The sequence below is a fragment of the Choloepus didactylus genome, chromosome X (assembly GCF_015220235.1).
Source record: "Choloepus didactylus isolate mChoDid1 chromosome X, mChoDid1.pri, whole genome shotgun sequence".
Lineage (NCBI taxonomy): Eukaryota > Metazoa > Chordata > Mammalia > Pilosa > Megalonychidae > Choloepus > Choloepus didactylus.
This window is the reverse complement of record NC_051334.1, coordinates 37,888,461-37,911,641: the sequence shown is the minus strand read 5'-3', so window position 1 is coordinate 37,911,641 and position 23,181 is coordinate 37,888,461. Positions and strand designations below refer to the sequence as shown.

The 23,181-nt window shown below is 38.9% G+C and overlaps 1 protein-coding gene across 1 annotated transcript in view; it reads right to left on the bottom strand.

The window, feature by feature from the left end:
* The window catches only part of OTC (ornithine transcarbamylase), a 102,108-nt gene that overhangs the window by 56,185 nt on the left and 22,742 nt on the right, over window positions 1-23,181 (bottom strand). The window contains exon 4 of the mRNA XM_037821459.1: window positions 19,786-19,873. Within this exon, the coding sequence (XP_037677387.1) occupies window positions 19,786-19,873 (88 nt within the window). The remainder of the gene's footprint in view (window positions 1-19,785; window positions 19,874-23,181) is intronic.

The window sequence follows — 23,181 nt, the reverse complement described above, 5'->3', positions numbered from 1 at the left end:
TTTTTTTAACTTTCCCTTCTTTTTTGAAATCACCTGTATGAAAAAAAAAGTTAAAAAGAAAACAAACATACAATAAAAGAACATTTCAAAGAGACCATAGCAAGGGAGTAAGAAAAAGACAACTAACCTAAGATAACTGCTTAACTTCCAACATGTTCCTACTTTACCCCAAGAAAGTTACCTAATATAGCAACATTCAGTGAACTTGTTCCTACTACATCCATCAGAAATTAACAGACCATAGTCATTTCTGGGCATCCCCCAGAACGTTAAATAGCTTATCTGTTCTTCTTGGATTATTGTTCCCCCTTCCTTAATTGCTCTCTACTGCTAGTTCCCCTACATTCTACATTATAAACCATTTGTTTTACATTTTTCAAAGTTCACATTAGTGGTAGCATATAATATTTCTCTTTTTGTGCCTGGCTTATTTCGCTCAGCATTATGTCTTCAAGGTTCATCCATGTTGTCATATGTTTCACCAGATCGTTCCTCTTTACTGCCGCGTAGTATTCCATCGTGTGTATATACCACATTTTATTTATCCACTCATCTGTTGAATGGACATTTGGGTTGTTTCCATCTCTTGGCAATTGTGAATAATGCTGCTATGAACATTGGCGTGCAGATATCTGTTCGTGTCACTGCTTTCCGATCTTCCGGGTATATACCGAGAAGTGCAATCGCTGGATCGAATGGTAGCTCTATCTCTAGTTTTCTAAGGAACTGCCAGACTGACTTCCAGAGTGGCTGAACCATTATACAGTCCCACCAACAATGAATAAGAGTTCCAATTTCTCCACATCCCCTCCAGCATTTGTAGTTTCCTGTTTGTTTAATGGCAGCCATTCTAACCGGTGTTAGATGGTATCTCATTGTGGTCTTAATTTGCATCTCTCTAATAGCTAGTGAAGCTGAACATTTTTTCATGTGTTTCTTGGCCATTTGTATTTCCTCTTCAGAGAACTGTCTTTTCATATCTTTTGCCCATTTTATAATTGGGCTGTCTGTACTATTGTCATTGAGTTGTAGGATTTCTTTGTATATGCAAGATATCAGTCTTTTGTCAGATACATGGTTTCCAAAAATTTTTTCCCATTGAGTTGGCTGCCTCTTTACCTTTTTGAGAAATTCCTTTGAGGTGCAGAAACTTCTAAGCTTGAGGAGTTTCCCATTTATCTATTTTCTCTTTTGTTGCTTGTGCTTTGGGTGTAAAGTCTAGGAAGTGGCCTCCTAATACAAGGTCTTGAAGATGTTTTCCTACATTATCTTCTAGGAGTTTTATGGTACTTTCTTTTATATTGAGATCTTTGGTCCATTTTGAGTTAATTTTTGTGTAGGGGGTGAGGTAGGGGTCCTCTTTCATTCTTTTGGATATGGATATCCAACTCTCCCAGCCCCATTTGTTGAAAAGACCATTATGGCTCAGTTCGGTGACTTTGGGGGCCTTATCAAAGATCAGTCGGCCATAGATCTGAGGGTCTATCTCTGAATTCTCAATTCGATTCCATTGATCTATATGTCTATCTTTGTGCCAGTACCATGCTGTTTTGGCAACTGTGGCTTTATAATAAGCTTCAAAGTCAGGGAGTGTAAGTCCTCCCACTTCGTTTTTCTTTTTTAGAGTGTCTTTAGCAATTCGAGGCATCTTCCCTTTCCAAATAAATTTGATAACTAGCTTTTCCAAGTCTGCAAAGTAGGTTGTTGGAATTTTGATTGGGATTGCATTGAATCTGTAGATGAGTTTGGGTAGAATTGACATCTTAATGACATTTAGCCTTCCTATCCATGAACATGGAATATTTTTCCATCTTTTAAGGTCCCCTTCTATTTCTTTTAGTAGAGTTATGTAGTTTTCTTTGTATAGGTCTTTTACATCTTTGGTTAAGTTTATTCCTAGGTACTTGATTTTTTAGTTGCTATTGAAAATGGTATCTTTTTCTTGAGTGTCTCTTCAGTTTGTTCATTTCTAGCATATAGAAACATTACTGACTTATGTGCATTAATCTTGTATCCCGCTACTTTGCTAAATTTGTTTATTAGCTCTAGTAGGTGTATCGTTGATTTCTCAGGGTTTTCTAGATATAAGATCATATCATCTGCAAACAATGACAGTTTTACTTCTTCTTTTCCAATTTGGATGCCTTTTATTTCTTTGTCTTGCCGGATTGCCCTGGCTAGCACTTCCAGCACAATGTTGAATAACAGTGGTGACAGCGGGCATCCTTGTCTTGTTCCTGATCTTAGAGGGAAGGCTTTCAGTCTCTCACCATTGAGTACTATGCTGGCTGTGGGTTTTTTCATATATGCTCTTTATCATGTTGAGGAAGTTTCCTTCAATTCCTACCTTTTGAAGTGTTTTTATCAAAAACGGATGTTGGATTTTGTCAAATGCTTTTTCAGCATCTATTGAGATGATCAATTGATTTTTCCCTTTCGAGTTTTTAATGTGTTGTAATACATTGATTGTTTTTCTTATGTTGAACCATCCTTGCATGCCTGGAATGAACCCCACTTGGTCATGGTGTATGATTTTTTTATGTGTCTTTGGATTCGATTTGCAAGTATTTTGTTGAGGATTTTTGCATCTATATTCATTAGGGAGATTGGCCGGTAGTTTTCCTTTTTTGTAGCATCTTTGCCTGGTTTTGGTATTAGATTGATGTTAGCTTCATAAAATGAGTTAGGTAGTGTTCCATTTTTTTCAATGTTTTGAAAGAGTTTGAGTAAGATTGGTGTCAGTTCTTTCTGGAAAGTTTGGTAGAATTCCCCTGTGAAGCCATCTGGCCCTGGGCATTTATTTGTGGGAAGATTTTTGATGACTGATTGGATCTCTTTGCTTGTGATGGGTTGGTTGAGGTCTTCTATTTCTTCTCTGGTCAGTCTAGGTTGTTCATATGTTTCCAGGAAATTGTCCATTTCTTCTACATTATCCAGTTTGTTGCCATACAGTTGTTCATAATATCCTCTTATAATTTTTTTAATTTCTTCAGGATCTGCAGTTATGTCACCTTTTTCATTCATTATTTTGTTTATATGGGTCTTCTCTCTTTTTGATTTTGTCAGTCTAGCTAGGGGCTTGTCAATCTTGTTGATCTTCTCAAAGAACCAACTTTTGGTGATATTTATCCTTTCTATTGTTTTTTTGTTCTCTATGTCATTTATTTCTGCTTTAATCCTTGTTATTTCTTTTCTTGTACTTGGTTTAGGATTGGTTTGCTGTTCATTTTCTAGCTTCTTCAGTTGATCCATTAGTTCTTTGATTTTGGCTCTTTCTTCCTTTTTAATATATGCGTTTAGTGCTATAAATTTCCCCCTTAGCACTGCTTTTGCTGCATCCCATAGGTTTTGGTATGTTGTGTTCTCATTTTCATTCGTCTCTATATATTTAGCAATTTCTCTTGCTATTTCTTCTTTAACCCACTGATTGTTTAGGAGTGTGTTGTTTAACCTCCAGGTATTTGTGAATTTTCTAAGTCTCTGATGGTTATTGACTTCTAATTGTATTCCATTGTGGTCAGAGAATGTGCTTTGAATAATTTCAATCTTTTTAAATTTATTGAGGCTTGTTTTATGTCCCAGCATATGATCTATTCTGGAGAAAGTTCCGTGAGCACTAGAAAAGTATGTGTATCCTGGTGATTTGGGATGTAATGTCCTGTAGATGTCTGTTAAATCTAATTCATTTATCAGATTGTTTAGGTTTTCAATTTCCTTATTGGTCTTCTGTCTGGTTGATCTATCTATAGGAGAGAGTGATGTGTTGAAGTCTCCCACAATTATTGTGGAAACATCAATTGCTTCCTTTAGTTTTGCCAATGTTTCTCTCATGTATTTTGTGGCACCTTGATTGGGTGCATAGACATTTACGATTGTTATTTCTTCTTGCTGAATTGCCCCTTTTATTAGTATGTAGTGGCCTTCTTTGTCTCTCAAAACATCCCTGCATTTGAAGTCTATTTTATCTGAGATTAATATTGCTACACCTGCTTTCTTTTGGCTGTAGCTTGCATGAAATATTTTTTTCCATCCTTTCACTTTCAGTTTCTTTGTGTCCCTGTGTCTAAGATGAGTCTCTTGTATGCAACATATTGATGGTTCATTTTTTTTGATCCATTCTGCGAATCTATATCTTTTAATTGGGGAGTTTAATCCATTTACATTCAACGTTAAAACCGTGAAGGCATTTCTTGAATCGGCCATCTTATCCTTTGGATTATGTTTGCCATATTTTTCCCTCTCTCTATTAATATCCTTTATTGTACCCATACCGAATCTCTTTAGTACTGAACCTTTCTCCAAGTCTCTCTGTCCTGTCTTTGTTTCTCTGTCTGTAGGGCTCCCTTTAGTATCTCCAGTAGGGCAGGTCTCTTGTTAGCAAATTCTCTCAGCATTTCTTTGTCTGTGAAAAATTTAAGCTCTCCCTCAAATTTGAAGGAGAGCTTTGCTGGATAAAGTATTCTTGGCTGGAAATTCCTCTCACTCAGAATTTTAAATATATCGTGCCACTGCCTTCTCGCCTCCATGGTGGCTGCTGAGTAGTCACTACTTAGTCTTATGCTGTTTCCTTTGTATGTGGTGAATTGCTTTTCTCTTGCTGCTTTCAGAACTTGCTCCTTCTCTTCTATGTTTGACAGTGTGATCAGTATATGTCTCGGAGTGGGTTTTTTTGGATTTATTCTATTTGGAGTTCGCTGAGCATTTATGATTTGTGTATTTATGTTGTTTAGAAGATTTGGGAAGTTTTCCCCAACAATTTCTTTGAATACTCTTCCTAGACCTTTACCCTTTTCTTCCCCTTCTGGGACACCAATGAGTCTTATATTCGGACGTTTCATATTATCTATCATATCCCTGAGGTCCATTTCGAGTTTTTCAATTTTTTTCCCCATTCTTTCTTTTATGCTTTCATTTTCCATTCTGTCATCTTCCAGGTCACTGATTCGTTGTTCAACTTCCTCTAGTCTTGTACTATGAGTGTCCAGAATCTTTTTAATTTGGTCAACAGTTTCTTTAATTTCCATAAGATCATCCATTTTTTTATTTAGTCTTGCAATGTCTTCTTTATGCTCTTCTAGGGTCTTCTTGATTTCCTTCATATCCCGTACTAGGGTCTCATTGTTCATCTTTAGTTCTTTGAGTAGCTGCTCTAGGTGTGTCTCTTCTGGTCTTTTGATTTGGGTGCTTGGGCTTGGGTTATCCATATCGTCTGGTTTTTTCATATGCTTTATAATTTTCTGTTGTTTTTGGCCTCGTGGCATTTGCTGACCTTGATAGGGTTCTTTTAGGGTTTGTAGACCAGTTGAAGTCCTTATCTCTAATTTATCAGATCTACAGCTTCGTGGAGTACACTTTCTCTAACTAACCAGCAGGTGGCGTCCACGAGCCACCTGTTCTCCACAAGCCAGATCTCCCCTGCTTAGCCTTTTTGGTGAGTGGGGGAGTGAGTCTTGTGGGGCCCAATTGGTGTCCCCAAGCTTGCGTGTGTAGTTGGTGTTGCCTGCCCTGTATGTGGGGCGTGTTTCTGGGCAGTCGGGGAGGGGGGGGTGGCCCTAACAATCAAATCTCCCTGATGATCCTAGAGTTTTAAAGCTACTGCAATAGTCTAATCCTTCAGTTCAGTCCTGCCACAGTTTGTCTCTGCCACTGACCCACAAGTCTTTGGTATTGGCGTATGGCTCCTGAGACTTGCAAGTGGGCCCCTCTTCCAGGCTGTGCACCCCGGGTCCTCTGTTGAGGGATGACTGTGCTATGTCACAGGTGAGTGCCGTCCCCCCAGGGCAGTTCTGGGCTGCTGGGCTGTGTTGGGAGGCTCCCAGTCTGCTCAAATGATGGCTGAATGGGGCTCTGTTAATTCACACTGCTCCCCCTTCCCAGCTCTGGGACATTCAGCTGAGGTTGCAGGGAAGGCTAATGTCCACGCCCAGTTTTGTGGTGTGTGCCTGTTATTTGAAGCACTTCCGTCACACTGGGTTGTCTGGGGCAGCTCTGGGCTATGGGGCTGGCGATGGGCAGGAGTGTTTCCTGTCCACCAGGATGGTGGCTGTGAGCGGACACCCCCCTTTTCTTGGGAAGTTGTGTTGTTTAGTGAATTTTCTCAGCCACTGGATTATTGCCTTTTGTCTCAGAGCTCTCTTAGTTCTGCTCTTGACTTGACGCGCCCAAATTTCAATTCTTTGAAGCTTTCTGTATTGAGCTTCTTAGAGTAATTGTTTTAGAAAAAGCAAAAAGGATTTAAAAAAAAAAAAAAAAAAAAACGGCCCTCCTCAGAGATCTAATGGGTTATTGAAATGCTAATAGACAAAGCAACCAGGGCCATTAAGGAAAGGTGCCCAGGGCAGAGAGATCAGCCTTGCTTCGGGATTTGCATATGCGCCTCAAGGCCTGATCTCCGCCCTTCCCCTTTCTGTGTTCACCAGAACTCCAAAAATCCTCTGCTTTTATTTTGGAGTTTTTCGTGTTGTTTTTTTTCTATGCCTGTCTCCTCTCTGCTGGGCTGGCTGCTCTCAGAGTCTCTGGTGTCTGGCCTCAGTCTATCTATGGTTGGAGTTTGAATCAGTAGAATGAGTTTCCGATAAGAGCAGCCACTGCAATTCTCCCTTCTCCTTCCTGGAGCTGACAGCCCCTCCTCCCCCGGGACTGAGCCTGGCAGGGAGGGGCGCGGGTCCCCTGGCCGCAAAAACTTACAGATTTCGCTGATCTCAGCAGTTCCACGTTTTCATGAGTGTTGTATGAAGTATGCCCAAAGACAGATTGCTCTGTGGTGTCCAGTCCACGCAGTTCCTGGCTTTTTACCTACTTTCCTGGAGGAGTAACTAAAACATACAGCTCACCAGTCTGCCATCTTGCCCCGCCTCCTCTCTCCTTCAAATTTGAGGGAGAGCTTAAATTTTTCACAGACAAACAAATGCTGAGAGAATTTGCTAACAAGAGACCTGCCCTACTGGAGATACTCAAGGGAGCCCTACAGACAGAGAAACAAAGAAAGGACAGAGAGACCTGGAGAAAGGTTCAGTACTAAAGAGATTCGGTATGGGTACAATAAAGGATATTAATAGAGAGAGGGGAAAAATATGACAAACATAAACCAAAGGATAAGATGGCTGATTCAAGAAATGCCTTCACGGTTATAACGTTGAATGTAAATGGATTAAACTCCCCAATTAAAAGATATAGATTCGCAGAATTGATCAAAAAAAATGAACCATCAATATGTTGCATACAAGAGACTCATCTTAGACACAGGGACACAAAGAAACTGAATGTGAAAGGATGGAAAAAAATATTTCATGCAAGCTACAGCCAAAAGAAAGCAGGTGTAGCAATATTAATCTCAGATAAAATAGACTTCAAATGCAGGGATGTTTTGAGAGACAAAGAAGGCCACTACGTACTAATAAAAGGGGCAATTCAGCAAGAAGAAATAACAATCGTAAATGTCTATGCACCCAACCAAGGTGCCACAAAATACATGAGAGAAACACTGGCAAAACTAAAGGAAGCAATTGATCTTTCCACAATAATTGTGGGAGACTTCAACACATCACTCTCTCCTATAGATAGATCAACCAGACAGAAGACCAATAAGGAAATTGAAAACCTAAACAATCTGATAATGAATTAGATTTAACAGACATATACAGGACATTACATCCCAATCACCAGGAGACACATACTTTTCTAGTGCTCATGGAACTTTCTCCAGGATAGATCATATGCTGGGACATAAAACAAGCCTCAATAAATTTAAAAAGATTGAAATTATTCAAAGCACATTCTCTGACCACAATGGAATACAATTAGAAGTCAATAACCATCAGAGACTTAGAAAATTCACAAATACCTGGAGGTTAAACAACACACTCCTAAACAATCAGTGGGTTAAAGAAGAAATAGCAAGAGAAATTGCTAAATATATAGAGACGAATGAAAATGAGAACACAACATACCAAAACCTATGGGATGCAGCAAAAGCAGTGCTAAGGGGGGAAATTTATAGCACTAAACGCATATATTAAAAAGGAAGAAAGAGCCAAAATCAAAGAACTAATGGATCAACTGAAGAAGCTAGAAAATGAACAGCAACCAATCCTAAACCAAGTAGAAGAAAAGAAATCACAAGGATTAAAGCAGAAATAAATGACATAGAGAACAAAAAAACAATAGAGAGGATAAATATCACCAAAAGTTGGTTCTTTGAGAAGATCAACAAGATTGACAAGCCCCTAGCTAGACTGACAAAATCAAAAGAGAGAAGACCCATATAAACAAAATATGAATGAAAAAGGTGACATAACTGCAGATCCTGAAGAAATTAAAAAAATTATAAGAGGATACTATGAACAACTGTATGGCAACAAACTGGATAATGTAGAGGAAATGGACAATTTCCTGGAAACATATGAACAACCTAGACTGACCAGAGAAGAAATAGAAGACCTCAACCAACCCATCACAAGCAAAGAGATCCAATCAGTCATCAAAAATCTTCCCACAAATAAATGCCCCGGCCAGATGGCTTCACAGGGGAATTCTACCAAACTTTCCAGAAAGAACTGACACACAATCTTACTCAAACTCTTTCAAACATTGAAGAAAAATGGAACACTACCTAACTCATTTTATGAAGCTAACATCAATCTAATACCGAAAGCAGGCAAAGATGTTACAAAAAAGGAAGACTACCGGCCAATCTCCCCTAATGAATATAGATGCAAAAATCCTCAACAAAATACTTGCAAATCGAATCCAAAGACACATTAAAAAAATCATACACCATGACCAAGTGGGGTTCATTCCAGGCATGCAAGGATGGTTCAACATAAGAAAATCAATCAATGTATTACAACACATTAACAAGTCAAAAGGGAAAAATCAATTGATCATCTCAATAGATGCTGAAAAAGCATTTGACAAAATCCAACATCCCTTTTTGATAAAAAACACTTCAAAAAGGTAGGAATTGAAGGAAACTTCCTCAACATGATAAAGAGCATATATAAAACCCACAGCCAGCATAGTACTCAATGGTGAGAGACTGAAAGCCTTCCCTCTAAGATCAGGAACAAGACAAGGATGCCCGCTGTCACCACTGTTATTCAACATTGTGCTGGAAGTGCTAGCCAGGGCAATCCGGCAAGACAAAGAAATAAAAAGGCATCCAAATTGGAAAAGAAGAAGTAAACTGTCATTGTTTGCAGATGATATGATCTATATCTAGAAAACCCTGAGGAAATCGACGATACAGCTACTAGAGCTAATAAACAAATTTAGCAAAGTAGCGGGATACAAGGTTAATGCACATAAGTCAGTAATGTTTCTATATGCTAGAAATGAACAAACTGAAGAGACACTCAAGAAAAAGATACCATTTTCAATAGCAACTAAAAAAATCAAGTACCTAGGAATAAACTTAACCAAAGATGTAAAAGACCTATACAAAGAAAACTACATACTCTACTAAAGAAATAGAAGGGGACCTTAAAAGATGGAAAAATATTCCATGTTCATGGATAGGAAGACTAAATGTCATTAAGATGTCAATTCTACCCAAACTCATCTACAGATTCAATGCAATCCCAATCAAAATTCCAACAACCTACTTTGCAGACTTGGAAAAGCTAGTTTATCAAATTTATTTGGAAGGGAAGATGCCCTCGAATTGCTAAAGACACTCTAAAAAAGAAAAACGAAGTGGGAGGACTTACACTCCCTGACTTTGAAGCTTATTATAAAGCCACAGTTGCCAAAACAGCATGGTACTGGCACAAAGATAGACATATAGATCAATGAATCGAATTGAGAATTCGGAAATAGACCCTCAGATCTATGGCCGACTGATCTTTGATAAGGCCCCCCAAAGTCACTGAACTGAGTCATAATGGTCTTTTCAACAAATGGGCTGGGAGAGTGGATATCCATATCCAAAAGAATGAAAGAGGACCCCTACCTCACCCCCTACACAAAAATTAACTCAAAATGGACCAAAGATCTCAATATAAAAGAAAGTACCATAAAACTCCTAGAAGATAATGTAGGAAAACATCTTCAAGACCTTGTATTAGGCGGGCCACTTCCTAGACTTTACACCCAAAGCACAAGCAAACAAAAGAGAAAATAGATAAATGGGAACTCCTCAAGCTTAGAAGTTTCTGCACCTCAAAGGAATTTCTCAAAAAGGTAAAGAGGCAGCCAACTCAATGGGAAAAAATTTTTGGAAACCATGTATCTGACAAAAGACTGATATCTTGCATATATAAAGAAATCCTACAACTCAATGACAAATAGTACAGACAGCCCAATTATAAAATGGGCAAAAGATATGAAAAGACAGTTCTCTGAAGAGGAAATACAAATGGCCAAGAAACACATGAAAAAATGTTCAGCTTCACTCGCTTTTAGAGAGATGCAAATTAAAACCACAATGACATACCATCTAACACCGGTTAGAATGGCTGCCATTAAACAAACAGGAAACTACAAATGCTGGAGGGGATGTGGAGAAATTGGAACTCTTATTCATTGTTGGTGGGACTGTATAATGGTTCAGCCACTCTGGAAGTCAGTCTGGCACTTCCTTAGAAAACTAGATATAGAGTTACCATTTGATCCAGCGATTGCACTTCTCGGTATATACCCGGAAGATCGGAAAGCAGTGACACGAACAGATATCTGCACGCCAATGTTCATAGCAGCATTATTCACAATTGCCAAAAGATGGAAACAACCCAAATGTCCTTCAACAGTTGAGTGGATAAATAAAATGTGGTATATACACACGATGGAATACTACGCGGCAGTAAGAAGGAACGATCTCGTGAAACATATGACAACATGGATGAACCTTGAAGACATAATGCTAAGCGAAATAAGCCAGGCACAAAAAGAGAAATATTATATGCTACCACTAATGTGAACTTTGAAAAATGTAAAACAAATGGCTTATAATGTAGAATGTAGGGGAACTAGCAATAGAGAGCAATTAAGGAAGGGGGAACAATAATCCAAGAAGAACAGATAAGCTATTTAACGTTCTGGGGATGCCCAGGAATGACTATGGTCTGTTAATTTCTGATGGATATAGTAGGAGCAAGTTCACAGAAATGTTGCTATATTAGGTAACTTTCTTGGGGTAAAGTAGGAACATGTTGGAAGTTAAGCAGTTATCTTAGGTTAGTTGTCTTTTTCTTACTCCCTTGTTATGGTCTCTTTGAAATGTTCTTTTATTGTATGTTTGTTCTCTTTTAACTTTTTTTTCATACAGTTTGATTTAAAAAAGAAGGGAAAGTTAAAAAAAAAAAAAAAAAAGGAAAAAAAAAAAAAGATGCAGTGCCCCCTTGAGGAGCCTGTGGAGAATGCAGGGGTATTCGCCTACCCCACCTCCATGGTTGCTAACATGACCACAGACATAGGGGACTGGTGGTTTGATGGGTTGAGCCCTCTACCACAGGTTTTACCCTTGGGAAGACGGTTGCTGCAAAGGAGAGGCTAGGCCTCCCTATGGTTGTGCCTAAGAGCCTCCTCCCGAATGCCTCTTTGTTGCTCAGATGTGGCCCCTGTCTCTCTAGCTAAGCCAACTTGAAAGGTGAAATCACTGCCCTCCCCACTACGTGGGATCAGACACCCAGGGGAGTGAATCTCCCTGGCAACGTGGAATATGACTCCCGGGGAGGAATGTAGACCCGGCATCGTGGGACGGAGAAACATCTTCTTGACCAAAAGGGGGATGTGAAAGGAAAGGAAATAAGCTTCAGTGGCAGAGAGAATCCAAAAGGAGCCGAGAGGTCACTCTGGTGGGCACTCTTACGCACACTTTAGACAACCCTTTTTAGGTTCTAAAGAATTGGGGTAGCTGGTGGTGGATACCTGAAACTATCAAACTACAACCCAGAACCCATGAATCTCGAAGACAGTTGTATAAAAATGTAGCTTATGAGGGGTGACAAGGGGATTGGGAAAGCCATAAGGACCACACTCCACTTTGTCTAGTTTATGGATGGATGAGTAGAAAAATAGGGGAAGGAAACAAACAGACAAAGGTACCCCAGTGTTGTTTTTTACTTCAATTGCTCTTTTTCACTCTAATTATTATTCTTGTTATTCTTGTGTGTGCTAATGAAGGTGTCAGGGATTGATTTGGGTGATGAATGTACAACTATGTAATGGTACTGTGAACAATCGAAAGTACGATTTGTTTTGTATGACTGCGTGGTATATGAATATTTCTCAATAAAATGAAGATTAAAAAAAAAAGACATAATGCTGAGCAAAATAAGCCAGGCACAAAAAGAGAGATATTGTATGTTACCACTAATGTGAATTCTGTGAAAAATGTACAATGTTTTATACTGTAGAATGTAGGGGACCTAGAGATACCAATTAGTGGAGGGGGAATGATAATCTAATAAGAACAGATAAACTATGGAGGGTAATCTCAATGTTATAGGAATGCTCAGGAATGATTATGGTTTGTAAACTTTCTTGGATATAGTAAGATCATGTTGGAAGCAGTAGAGTTATTTTAGGTTTTTTTTTTCTCTTATTCCTTTGTTTTCTTAGGGGTTGTTAATTTTCTTAGGGTATGGTAGGAACATGTTGGAAGCAATGTAGTTATTTTAGATTATTTGTTTTTCTTACTCCTCTGTTTGGACAGGGTTTATTAATTTTCTTGGGGTATGGTAGGAACATATTGGAAGCAAAGTAGTTATTTTAGGTTATTTGTTTTCCTTAATCCATTGCTTTGTTTGAAATGTTGTGGGGTTTTTTTGGTTGTTGTTTGCTTGTTTGTTTTTAATTTTTTGATAAACAAAGTTAAAAAATTGAAAAAAAATCAGTAGAAAAATGGGAGTAAAAACTAAATGACAAATAGGGTGGGATGGGGGGATGGTTTGGGTATTCTCTTTTCACTTTTATTTTTTATTCTTATTCTGATTCTTTCTGATGTAAGGAAAATGTTCAGAAATAGATTGTGGTGATGAACGCATAACTATATGATCATACTGTGAACAGTTGATTGTATACCATGGATGACTGTATGGTTTGTGAATATATTTCAATAAAACTGAATTAAAAAAAAAAAAAAAGAGTGTATGTGGATATTGATGAGATGGACAATCACACCGCAATCTTTATTCCCTTGAGAGTTGTATTGTTCCTAAAATAATGGAACATAGCGAATGTGTTGCAAAAGCCAAAGGCAAACAGAAGTTGTACTCTCATAGGTTGCTGCCGGGCAATATTCCTTTTGTCCCCAATCTGTTGAATCAGACTGCATGCCCTCTAAAATCCAGTTTATCAGTGGCAACTCACCAGCTAAGTAGCTGGGAAACATTAGGAAGAAATTTTTGTTGTGGATGACAACGGCATTGAGAACCCTATAATTATTACAAAATGTATGTTTCCTATTTTTATTTTTTATCATGGCAGACCAAAACCCTAGAGGAGACATAGGCTTTATCCCCAACGTAAATTGGTCAAAGGATAAACTTCCCAAGTATCCCTCCAGGAGGGAAAATACTCCAGCCTTCTAGTATGTCTACCCAGGTTATCATTTTAGTTATATCAATATAAGAATGATGAGGGAAAAATGATAGCACCCTTTAACAAATCTAGATGGGCTCCTCTCAAATGAACTGGTGCTGGGAGAAGCCCAGGGATGTTGAATGAAATTGCCAAATGCTGTTTATATTCATGAAGGCATCTATAATGGCCAGACTGCTTTGGCTTAGATGTCAGAATGCATTTGAGGACCTCAGAAAAAAATGGATGGGGCATATTGACATTCAGAGTGACCTCCTCCAAAGCAGACTGTAGGAATTCCAGTTTAAGTCAGCGTACACTGCCTAGGAGACTACAGAAATGGCCAGACAAGTGAGAGGTTTGTCCTGGCTTTCGGTTAGGCCATAATTCAATTCAACAACATTGCTTGAATTTCTTCTGGGTGCCTTTACAAGCGTGATCTCATTTATCCTCATATACTTCATTGGAATACATATTAGTTTCTCCATTTTACAGCTAAGGAACCTGAGATTCAGAAGCAACTGGCCCAAACCACAGGGCCAATATGTGGGTACAGCTGTAATTTGAACTGAAGCCTGCCCCTGCTTCAAAGTCCCCCTGCTCTTTACACCACAGCCCATTGCCTATAAGAGAATATATCATCATTTATGCGGTGAGTGACTGGCTTTTGAAACCATTTACCAAGGACATACAACTGCCGCACCTATGGTAAAGATTAATAGAGATATCATATTTCTCTTTTACATACCAATAGTTTAAAACATTTTACTAAGAAGGCTAAGAGAGATTAACTTGTTTGTCTTAATATTATTGGTATTGATAACATTATTCCAGCTTTTTAAAACAACCCTTTTAAAATGACAATGGTTCACTCCTTTTGAGGACTTGGTTTTATCCATGAATCTCACTATAACTTCCATTATTTGAGGCATCAGAATGACAATGCCTGGAAGCCTTCCATGTTGCTGCAGGGGCATGTAGGTATGTGTTTTATGCTGATTTTCCTTTGTACTAGTTTTACATTAGCAGGACACACATTAGCGATCACTACCATAAGTAAATCACATCTATAGGAAAAATAATTAGGGCAGAACAATGTTACATTATTTGGTTTTATATGGAGACTTTCATACATATGGTTCCTGAAACCGTGTTACTAAGTACTGTATTAAAGTGAAAATGACTGTGAAGCTATTATGCATCTTTCAGTAATGCACTTGGAACATTAGGCATGAACAGCTGTCATTATGGAAGAAACGGAAAGCCTTGAAACTAGGTGATAATGTCTCATTGCTGTTGCGAAGTTCCAGCCAATTTCAAACTTCCAAAGAATTGGAGATCTCAGTCATGCTAAGGCTCACCTCTGGTGTCACATCTAAAAGGCCAAGGCAAAGAAAGAAATAGAATATCCAGCTCTTCACCCCAGCCCAGCACCAAGGAATTGAAAAAATCTGGAAATACCCCCCAAATCTGAAGGAAATTGAACTGAATGTATACGTGTATATATTATATTTTCTGATACATTAAGGGGTGGAAAAGAGTTGCTGAGAGAGGCTGTTCAAAAGAAATGAACAATGGGATTAATTCTAACTGATGGGAACCTGGGTTCCAGGAATCCCCACTGAACCAGGGAAACAATTCAAGTCTCAGAGATGTTCTCCCATGGGTATAGGATACATTCCCTCACCAGTTAGAATAGATCTACATAAAAGACATTTAGCAAAATCCAGAAGACAGATGAGAGCTCAGTTGTGCAGAGAAGGGTTAACATAGCAGGCCCGAGACTGCTATCCTTACTTAGGCCCATTTGCAAGGTTGGCCCTTGGCTGGCATCTGGGAACTTGAATTTTCTGAGGGTTCCCGCCATTCCCAGAACTGGTAAGAGTGGTTCACTCTGTCAGAATTGTTGATACAAACCATATGGCTTTTCTGAACACCTGCTTTCCTTCTGGGAGTCTGGAATCTTGGTACATGCTGCTAGGTAGAGCATTCCAGCAAAAATCTTGGGCACCAAGTCTTTAATGAGCTTCCCTGGTAGAAAACATTTCATACATGTTTTCACAACCTGTCGCTGGGAGAATTAAGTGTCCTGTGTGATTCAACTAGGAGAGTACCCGTGGAAGCTTGTGCCTGGTTTGCCCTGGACTTTGCCCCATGTGCCATTTCCCTTTTCTGATGTTAGTTTGGATCCTTTCACTGTAATTAGTTATAGCTGTGAGGACAACTATACATTGAGTCCTCTGTGTCCTCCCTGCAAACTGTTGAACCTGGCGATGGTCTTGGGGACCCTCACCACACCAGTTCTTCCACAGTATTGGTTGACAGCTCCAACTCTGGGCTCCCCTTTACTCACCACTAGCACCCTCAGATTACACAATACCTAATTCAGACTTAGCTAAGGAGTTTTCACCCACATTATATCATTACAAAAACAGGCCTAGACAGAGGTGCCTGTGTTAAACACAAGCAAAGCTGAAATAAAATGACATGTCGACTATATATAAACATGTTACTAAAAATAAAATGAAAGAAAAGTATATAGAATGCAAAATGTAGGTGAAGAATCTGTTCTAGAAGAAAACATAACTGAAAAAAAACAGAAGACAGTACTTTGAGCTATAGAAGAACTTAATAAGACCAAATTTCAACAAAATGCAAGTTCATAAACCAGATGAAAGAATAACAGAATGAGATAAAAAGTGATATTGAAGAGATGAATAAACATATTAAGAACAAAAATAATAATATTACAGAAATAATGACTGTAGCAATGAAGTTTTGAGATAATCACGGTAAATCTAGAGGAAAAGACAGATTAAATCACCTAGAGATGACATAATAGATGTGGAAGACAAGCAAGCCACATTTCTGCTTTGCCAGCTTTCCATTAGGCTTTGCCAATAGAGAGTACAAGAGGGAGAATAGTGAGAATGCATTTGAGAGGGTAAAGTTAAAATGGACCTTAACCATCAGAATTCCTTCATTTTACAGAGCAAGAAACCAAGATCCAGAGAAATCTTCACCTGTGAAGGTCATGGAGTAGGTAAGTGGCAGAGCTGGGACTAAAATTCAAATCTCCTGATTTCGGAGCTGTTATCCATTGAAAGCCCTGCTACAATGCTTGGCCTTGGCTGGTGTCTGAGAACTTGTATTTTGAGAGGGTTCACACCATATCCAGAACTGATCAGAGCTACTCACTGTGCCTACACTGTTTGTACAAACAACATGGTTTATGCTAAACACCTGCTTCTGGAAATCTGGAATTTGGATATGCCAGTCAGAGAGTGTTGCATGACTAGCCCCCAGTAAAAACCCTGGGCATCAAGTCTCTAATGAGTCTCTCTGATACACAACATTTCACATGTGTTATGGCAACTCGTTGCTGCTGGCATTAAGCATGTCCTGTATGACTCCACTGAGAGAGGACTCTTGGAAGCTTGCATCTGGTTTCCCTCGGACTTCACTCCATGTACCTTTTCCCTGTGCTGATTTTGGTTTATAACCTCTGACTGGAATAAATCATAGCCATGAGTACAACTATGTGCTGAGTCCTGTAAGTCCTCCTACTGAGTCACTGAACCTGGTGGGTGGTCTTGAGGGCATCTTGATACACAAGCCAATGCTTTCCCTAACTTATTTCACTGCCCTGCTCATGAGCTGTATAGTCAAAATAGAATGGCCTTTAGAAAAAGTGTGATTTAAATCCTGACTTATCTGCTAGGCTCCATTACTTCTATGAGCCATGGTTTCCCCGTCTATAAGACTGGGCCAATAATACCTACCTTGCAAGATTTATGCAAGGATTTAGAAATGCATAGTAGACATCCTTTAAGGAGAAACTAGTATTTTCATTCAGAGTCTTTTGGATAAGATGGAATGATTGGAAGGAATTATAAGGATCCAGTTTTATGTATCCATATATCCATGTAGCGATGGAACTAATTATATGGACTCCAAAGCTCCCAATCATGTTGGAACTTCTGAGCGGATTGTTTTACTCAGAACTTGTGTAGAGCTCCTTTAACTAAGAACTTGGTGTGGGAATTGTTGTGTAAAGAGCAAGCACAGAAAAGGACATGTTTACACTCCACAACTTTCAACCCATCCTTAGCTATTTTTCTCTTGCTTTGGTGTGCTGCCCACTCCACTTATTTCTGGGCCCTGACCTCTTTCTGTCTTCTAATCTGCACTCCTTCCTTGGAGCTCAGTGGTTCCTCCAACTGGAAACTTTTCCAACCACTGTTCAAACATTTAACACTCCCCATCATTTTCCTGGTCCTCTATGGAGGCTCCCAACGGAAACTTCTCTCCTGGCTGTATCTTTAGTTTTATCCCTTAGCTAAGTGTGCCGGTTTGTATATATTATGTCCCCCAGAAAAAGTCATATTCTTTGATGCAGTCTTGTGGAGGCAGACGTATTACTGTTGGTTAGATTGGAATTCTTTGATTGAGTGTTTCCATGGAGATGTGACTCAATCAGCTGTGAGTGAAATGTTTGATTGGATAATTTCCATGGAGGTGTTACCCCACCTATTCAGGGTGGGTGTTAATTGGATCACTGGAGTCATATAAAGGTGTTCACAGACAGAGGACCTAAGAGCAACTGAGAGTGGCATTTTGGAGGAGCTGCAGCTTACAGAGACATTTTGGAGAATGCAACCCAGGAGCAAGCAGATGCCTAGAGAGGAACATCATGGGAGAAAGCCATTTTGAAACCAGAATTCCAGAGCAGACTCCAGCCATGTGCCTTCCCAACTAACAGAGGTTTTCGGACGCCATTGGCCATCCTCCAGTGAAGGTACCCGATTGTTGATGTGTTACCTTGGACACTTTATGGCCTTAAGACTGTAACTGTGTAACCACATAAACCCCCTTTGTAAAAACCAATCCATTTCTGGTATTTTGCATAATGGCCGCTTTAGCAAACCGGAACACTACGTTTGTGATATTTGTTCTTGAATAAAGTATATTTCACTCTTGTAGAAGCAGAATTATTAGGCAAATGTAATCCCAGTCAATGGCAGTATATTTGGAAGAAAAAATGATTCATGTTTATTCTTATTGTGCCTGGCATCCAAAAGATGAACACAACACTTCTAAATACTAACACTGTCTCATCTGACATAACATAACTAAAAGGTTTAAAGACAAGTTATTTGAAATCACTTCAGTAATTCAGATGAGGCATATTCTTTAATATATACTAGAGTAGCTGCTTTAAAAAGCAGCCAGTGTCTCCAAAGAGTTACTTTATGGCACACGATATTCAGAAAAAAAATCATTAGTCTTCTTTGTCGAGGACAAAATATTTAACAAAGACATTTGCTCCGAATTTCTCAGTCAGACATGCTATAGTGGAAAGAGCATTGCAGGGGAGTCAGGAAGCCTATATTTCAGTTTTTCACTATAATATAGTGGTTAAGAGCCTTTTCCCATCTCCCCTTTCATCTAGGTAGGGGTGAACGACTAGTTCTTACCAGTGGAATGTGAGTGGAAGTGACACATGCCACTTCCCGGCTAAGGTGGCTTTGAAACAGGTATGCCTTCTTCATACTCTCTTTCCCTAGCTCCTGGCTGGATGTTTACACCCAGAGCGACATTGGAGGCCACGTATTGAAGATGGCAGAGCTGTTCCCAGTGGGACGCCCTAAATGACCACATAAATAATCTGTTCTTCTTTCTCAACAATCAGGGACATCTGCATTGTGTTAAGCTATTGACATTTTGAGATTTTGTGTTATAGGAGCTAGTATGTTCCTAAATTATTTCACCTCTTTGTGCCAGTCTGTTTGTATTGTTATAAGGATTAAATGAGGAAAGCACTTAGAAAATGCCTGGCATATAATAAATGCTTAATAAATGTTAGCTATTAATATTATAATTACCTGCTCTGATAGTAACTAGTTATGAATCACTGAGTAAGTCAATTTCCCTGGACCTCCATCTCCTCAACTTTAAAATGTTAGAGTCATACTTGATTATTCAGGTTTCCCTAGGTTCAAAATTTTCTAATCAGAATCCTGATCAGATGAGAAACTCTGAGTATTAGATTTGGGACCGAAGCTTCATATTGCTAAGAAAAAATTACCATAACTCATAGAAAGGGGTCAGAGGATAAGGGAGAGGGATTCAGAACATCTGGTACTGCAAAGAGGAGAAAGAGAGAAAGGTACAAAGGACACTGAGAGGGAAAACCTTTGTTTAAAGATATGTATGCTTTCTTTTTGAAATTTGTCCACCAGATTAGAGGAGAAAAGATTTACAAACCGGGCCGTGTCGGTGAGACTTTCATTCACACCCAAATGAATATCTTGTGTGGTGAGAAAACAAGGGTGTCCTCCCAGAAGTGCAAAGCCTGCAATAGAAGAAAAAGATAAAGAAGTATTTGGAAAAAAGAACTGAAGTGGGAAACAATTCCCCATTAAGGGGAATTTGACCCAAGTTCTGAAACACCTCGCCAAGGCCTTAACACAATTTGAATAATGCAATTTGAATACGGACTTGTATTAAATGATATTAAGAAATTATTTTTGTTAGGTATTATAATGATATTGGAAAATATTCTTATTTTTTAAAAAGAGGTATACTGATATATTTAGGTATTAAGTGTCATTATAAGCTTTAATTTTAATTTACTTTAAAATTCTTCAGGAACAAAACTCAATCAATCAAGGAAGGCAACATAGTAAATTGTTAGGTCAACGTAAGAGGTATTGGGGTGCTTGCTCATTATGGTAATCATTTACTTTTGATTGAAAACTTTAATAATAAAAAGTAAAAATTTTAAAAAGTTCAATAACAAAACAGTAGTCCTTGTTTTTGTTACTGTGTAAAATGAAAATAATTGTATTCTACCTAGGTTATATTTAAGTGTTTTCTTAAATATGCCCAGACTAAATGTGTTGATAGCTAGAGGCCACCGTGTCCTGACTCTAGCAATGACTACCATGGGCTGGTACTTTATTATAAACACCCTTCCATTGAATCTCTCTCTCCAACAAAGCATATTGTAGATACTATCATCAGCATCTTATAGAGAGGGGTTCTGAGAGTCAAAGAGACTAAGAAATTGTGCAAGATTGTTGTTAAGTCTCTTTAGCCTCAGGCCTTGCCATATGGGTGCCAGCCCCTCAGTCAACTTACAACCGTAGTAGAACTGAACTTAATTTTCATCTAGTAAATAAGGCAATTTGCCAAGGGCCCTAAGATCCCTTATGGATCTGATGCTCTAGGTCTCAGGTAGAGTCAGAGAAGTCTTAGAATATAAAACACCCAAACAATCCTACTTGCCACGGGTACTAAAATAAGGAGGCTGACTCCATTTTTGATGTTTGCTGATGGCTTTCAAGACCACCATTCCCATTACCCTTTATGCCCCACATCTGGACAAGCTGATAAGAAAGCCCAGATGCTCCCTCCTTTTGGCACTAGCAGGAGGTTCACACCACACAAGCCCCAGCCCTTGCATAGGAAGCCTCAACCTCTCCCTAACCACTGGCCATTTTTAGACCAGCTTGAAAGCCTGCCCTGCTCTCCCAAGAAAGCTTCATTACCTGAGAAATAAACATTTTCATGCCTTCTTGATGCACGTTTAATGTCATCAGTCTCAACATCCAAACCAAATTTTGAGTGTGGGGTCCATTTCATCTTTAAAAAAGTGACCACAACAGTTCCTGTTTTAGGCACCAGGGAAAGCATGTAAACAACAGGACACAAGTCCCTGTCTGCGTGGAGTTTACACTCCAGTGGGGAGAAACAGCTATAAACTAAGTAAGTAAATTAAATATATTGCATATTAGATGCTCATAAGATTTCAAACAATGTTTAAGACCTCCAAGTCACATTGTTTCTTTGACTAGAAGTCCTTTTGCTGGTAATAACACAGGATTAGTCTGCTGCCCTTTCGTTTCCCTCTTTGTGCCATGAACAAGATTTACATAGGACCCGGACTTCTGAGGTGGGAATAGGACGCAGAGTCACAGAGAATGTTAACAAGTAGGAGTCAAAGCCTTTGGCCATCTTGAAAGAGATAAAATGGTGGAACATTGCCTGTGAGAAAGAATTGCAACTGCAATTTTTGTCACCGATCAAAAAGAAGTCTCAGACCCCAGTCCAAAAGCACAAGTCAAGCATTCCCCAGTTTATCAGACTGGATGGTGATAAGTGCTACAGGAGGGCACCAGAGATTCTGAGAAGGCACCCAGGAGCTGCCGCTGCTGAAGAGAGGAGGATAGAGGGATGCGTCTCCATTTTCTCTTCACCCTTAATCCAGAGGAGTCTGCTTTTATCTGTTTCATTTGTTTATGCTTTCACATCAGATATTTTTTGAACAAAGGGCTTGTCCTATTAATTTCTTAATTTATCTTTGGGAAGATAAAAATGAATCTTATTTTGCTCTTTCATTTCCGCACAGATTCCTGCAAGTTTTGGAAGAAAGGGTATAAATGGAATTCATTCACTGGAAATATGAAGGATCCGAGGGCACTTGCTGATAGAACCCAGGCAGCCATTAACCTCTCTGTGCTTGACTTCCATGCCTGCGGAATAGTATCACAATTTTTATATGGACATCTTTACAAGATGATGAATTTGATACAGCTTCTTAAGCACCAGCTTCTAGTTAAACTTCAAGGTGAAATACCAATGTTAAAAAAATGAAAAGAACAGTCTCTTAGGATGCTCTGTGCGTGTTTTATCAGCTACTGCACTTACTGAGATTAATAAATGTACCCGTGTCTCTGCTCAATTAATTTGCAATAAAAGAACATAATCATCAGTAGACGCACAGGAGCATTGCAAGGTTTGTCAGTCAAGCATGCACAAAGAGTGGGTTAGGAATGAATGATCTACAACTACACACACAACAACATTAATACATCACACAAACATAATTCTGAGCGAAAGAAGCCAGACACAAAAGAGTGCATGCTGAATGATTCTATTTATATAAAGTTTGAAAAGAGGCAAAACTAATCCATGATGTTACAAGCCAGGATAATGATTGCTCTCGGATGGAGGAAGTAGTGAGTGGAAGGAGTTACAAGATGGGTCTTCTGGGAAAGTTTCTGAGAAACTTTCTGTTTATCTGGGTGTTAGTCATATGGTTGTGTTCACTTTTTTAGAATTCATTGAACTATATATTTAATGATTTGTTTACTTTTCTGTGAGTGTATGAGACTTTAATAATAAAAATGTTACATAAACAATTAACATGGTTTAAGTTAGGTGGAGAAATTTATTCTACCCATTGAGATAACTGGAAATACTTCTGTATCTCTGAAACTCATGCTTGGGATGGAATTCTCAAGTATTGTCCCATGAGGACCATCCCATCCCAGTGTCTGGCAGTAACAGACAGTAATGATTACATCTTATTTTCATTCTAAACACCAAGGTAACAGGTTTTGATGGTAAAATTTCACCAAGGCACAGCTGTTAAGATGTATATGTATACAATAAAAATGCTCTGCCATGTTTTTGGTTGGGGTTTACTGCTTCTGTAAGTATTTAGGGCACCTACTCAATCTGACTTATTCTCCTACAGTTGAGTTTGGCAGGATGCCATATGCAGTTAAACCCATGGGTATGCATTGAGGATAATGATGAATGCTATGTAAACCATAAGTTTATATGATTATATGTTCCATTTCTCATGTATCTGTT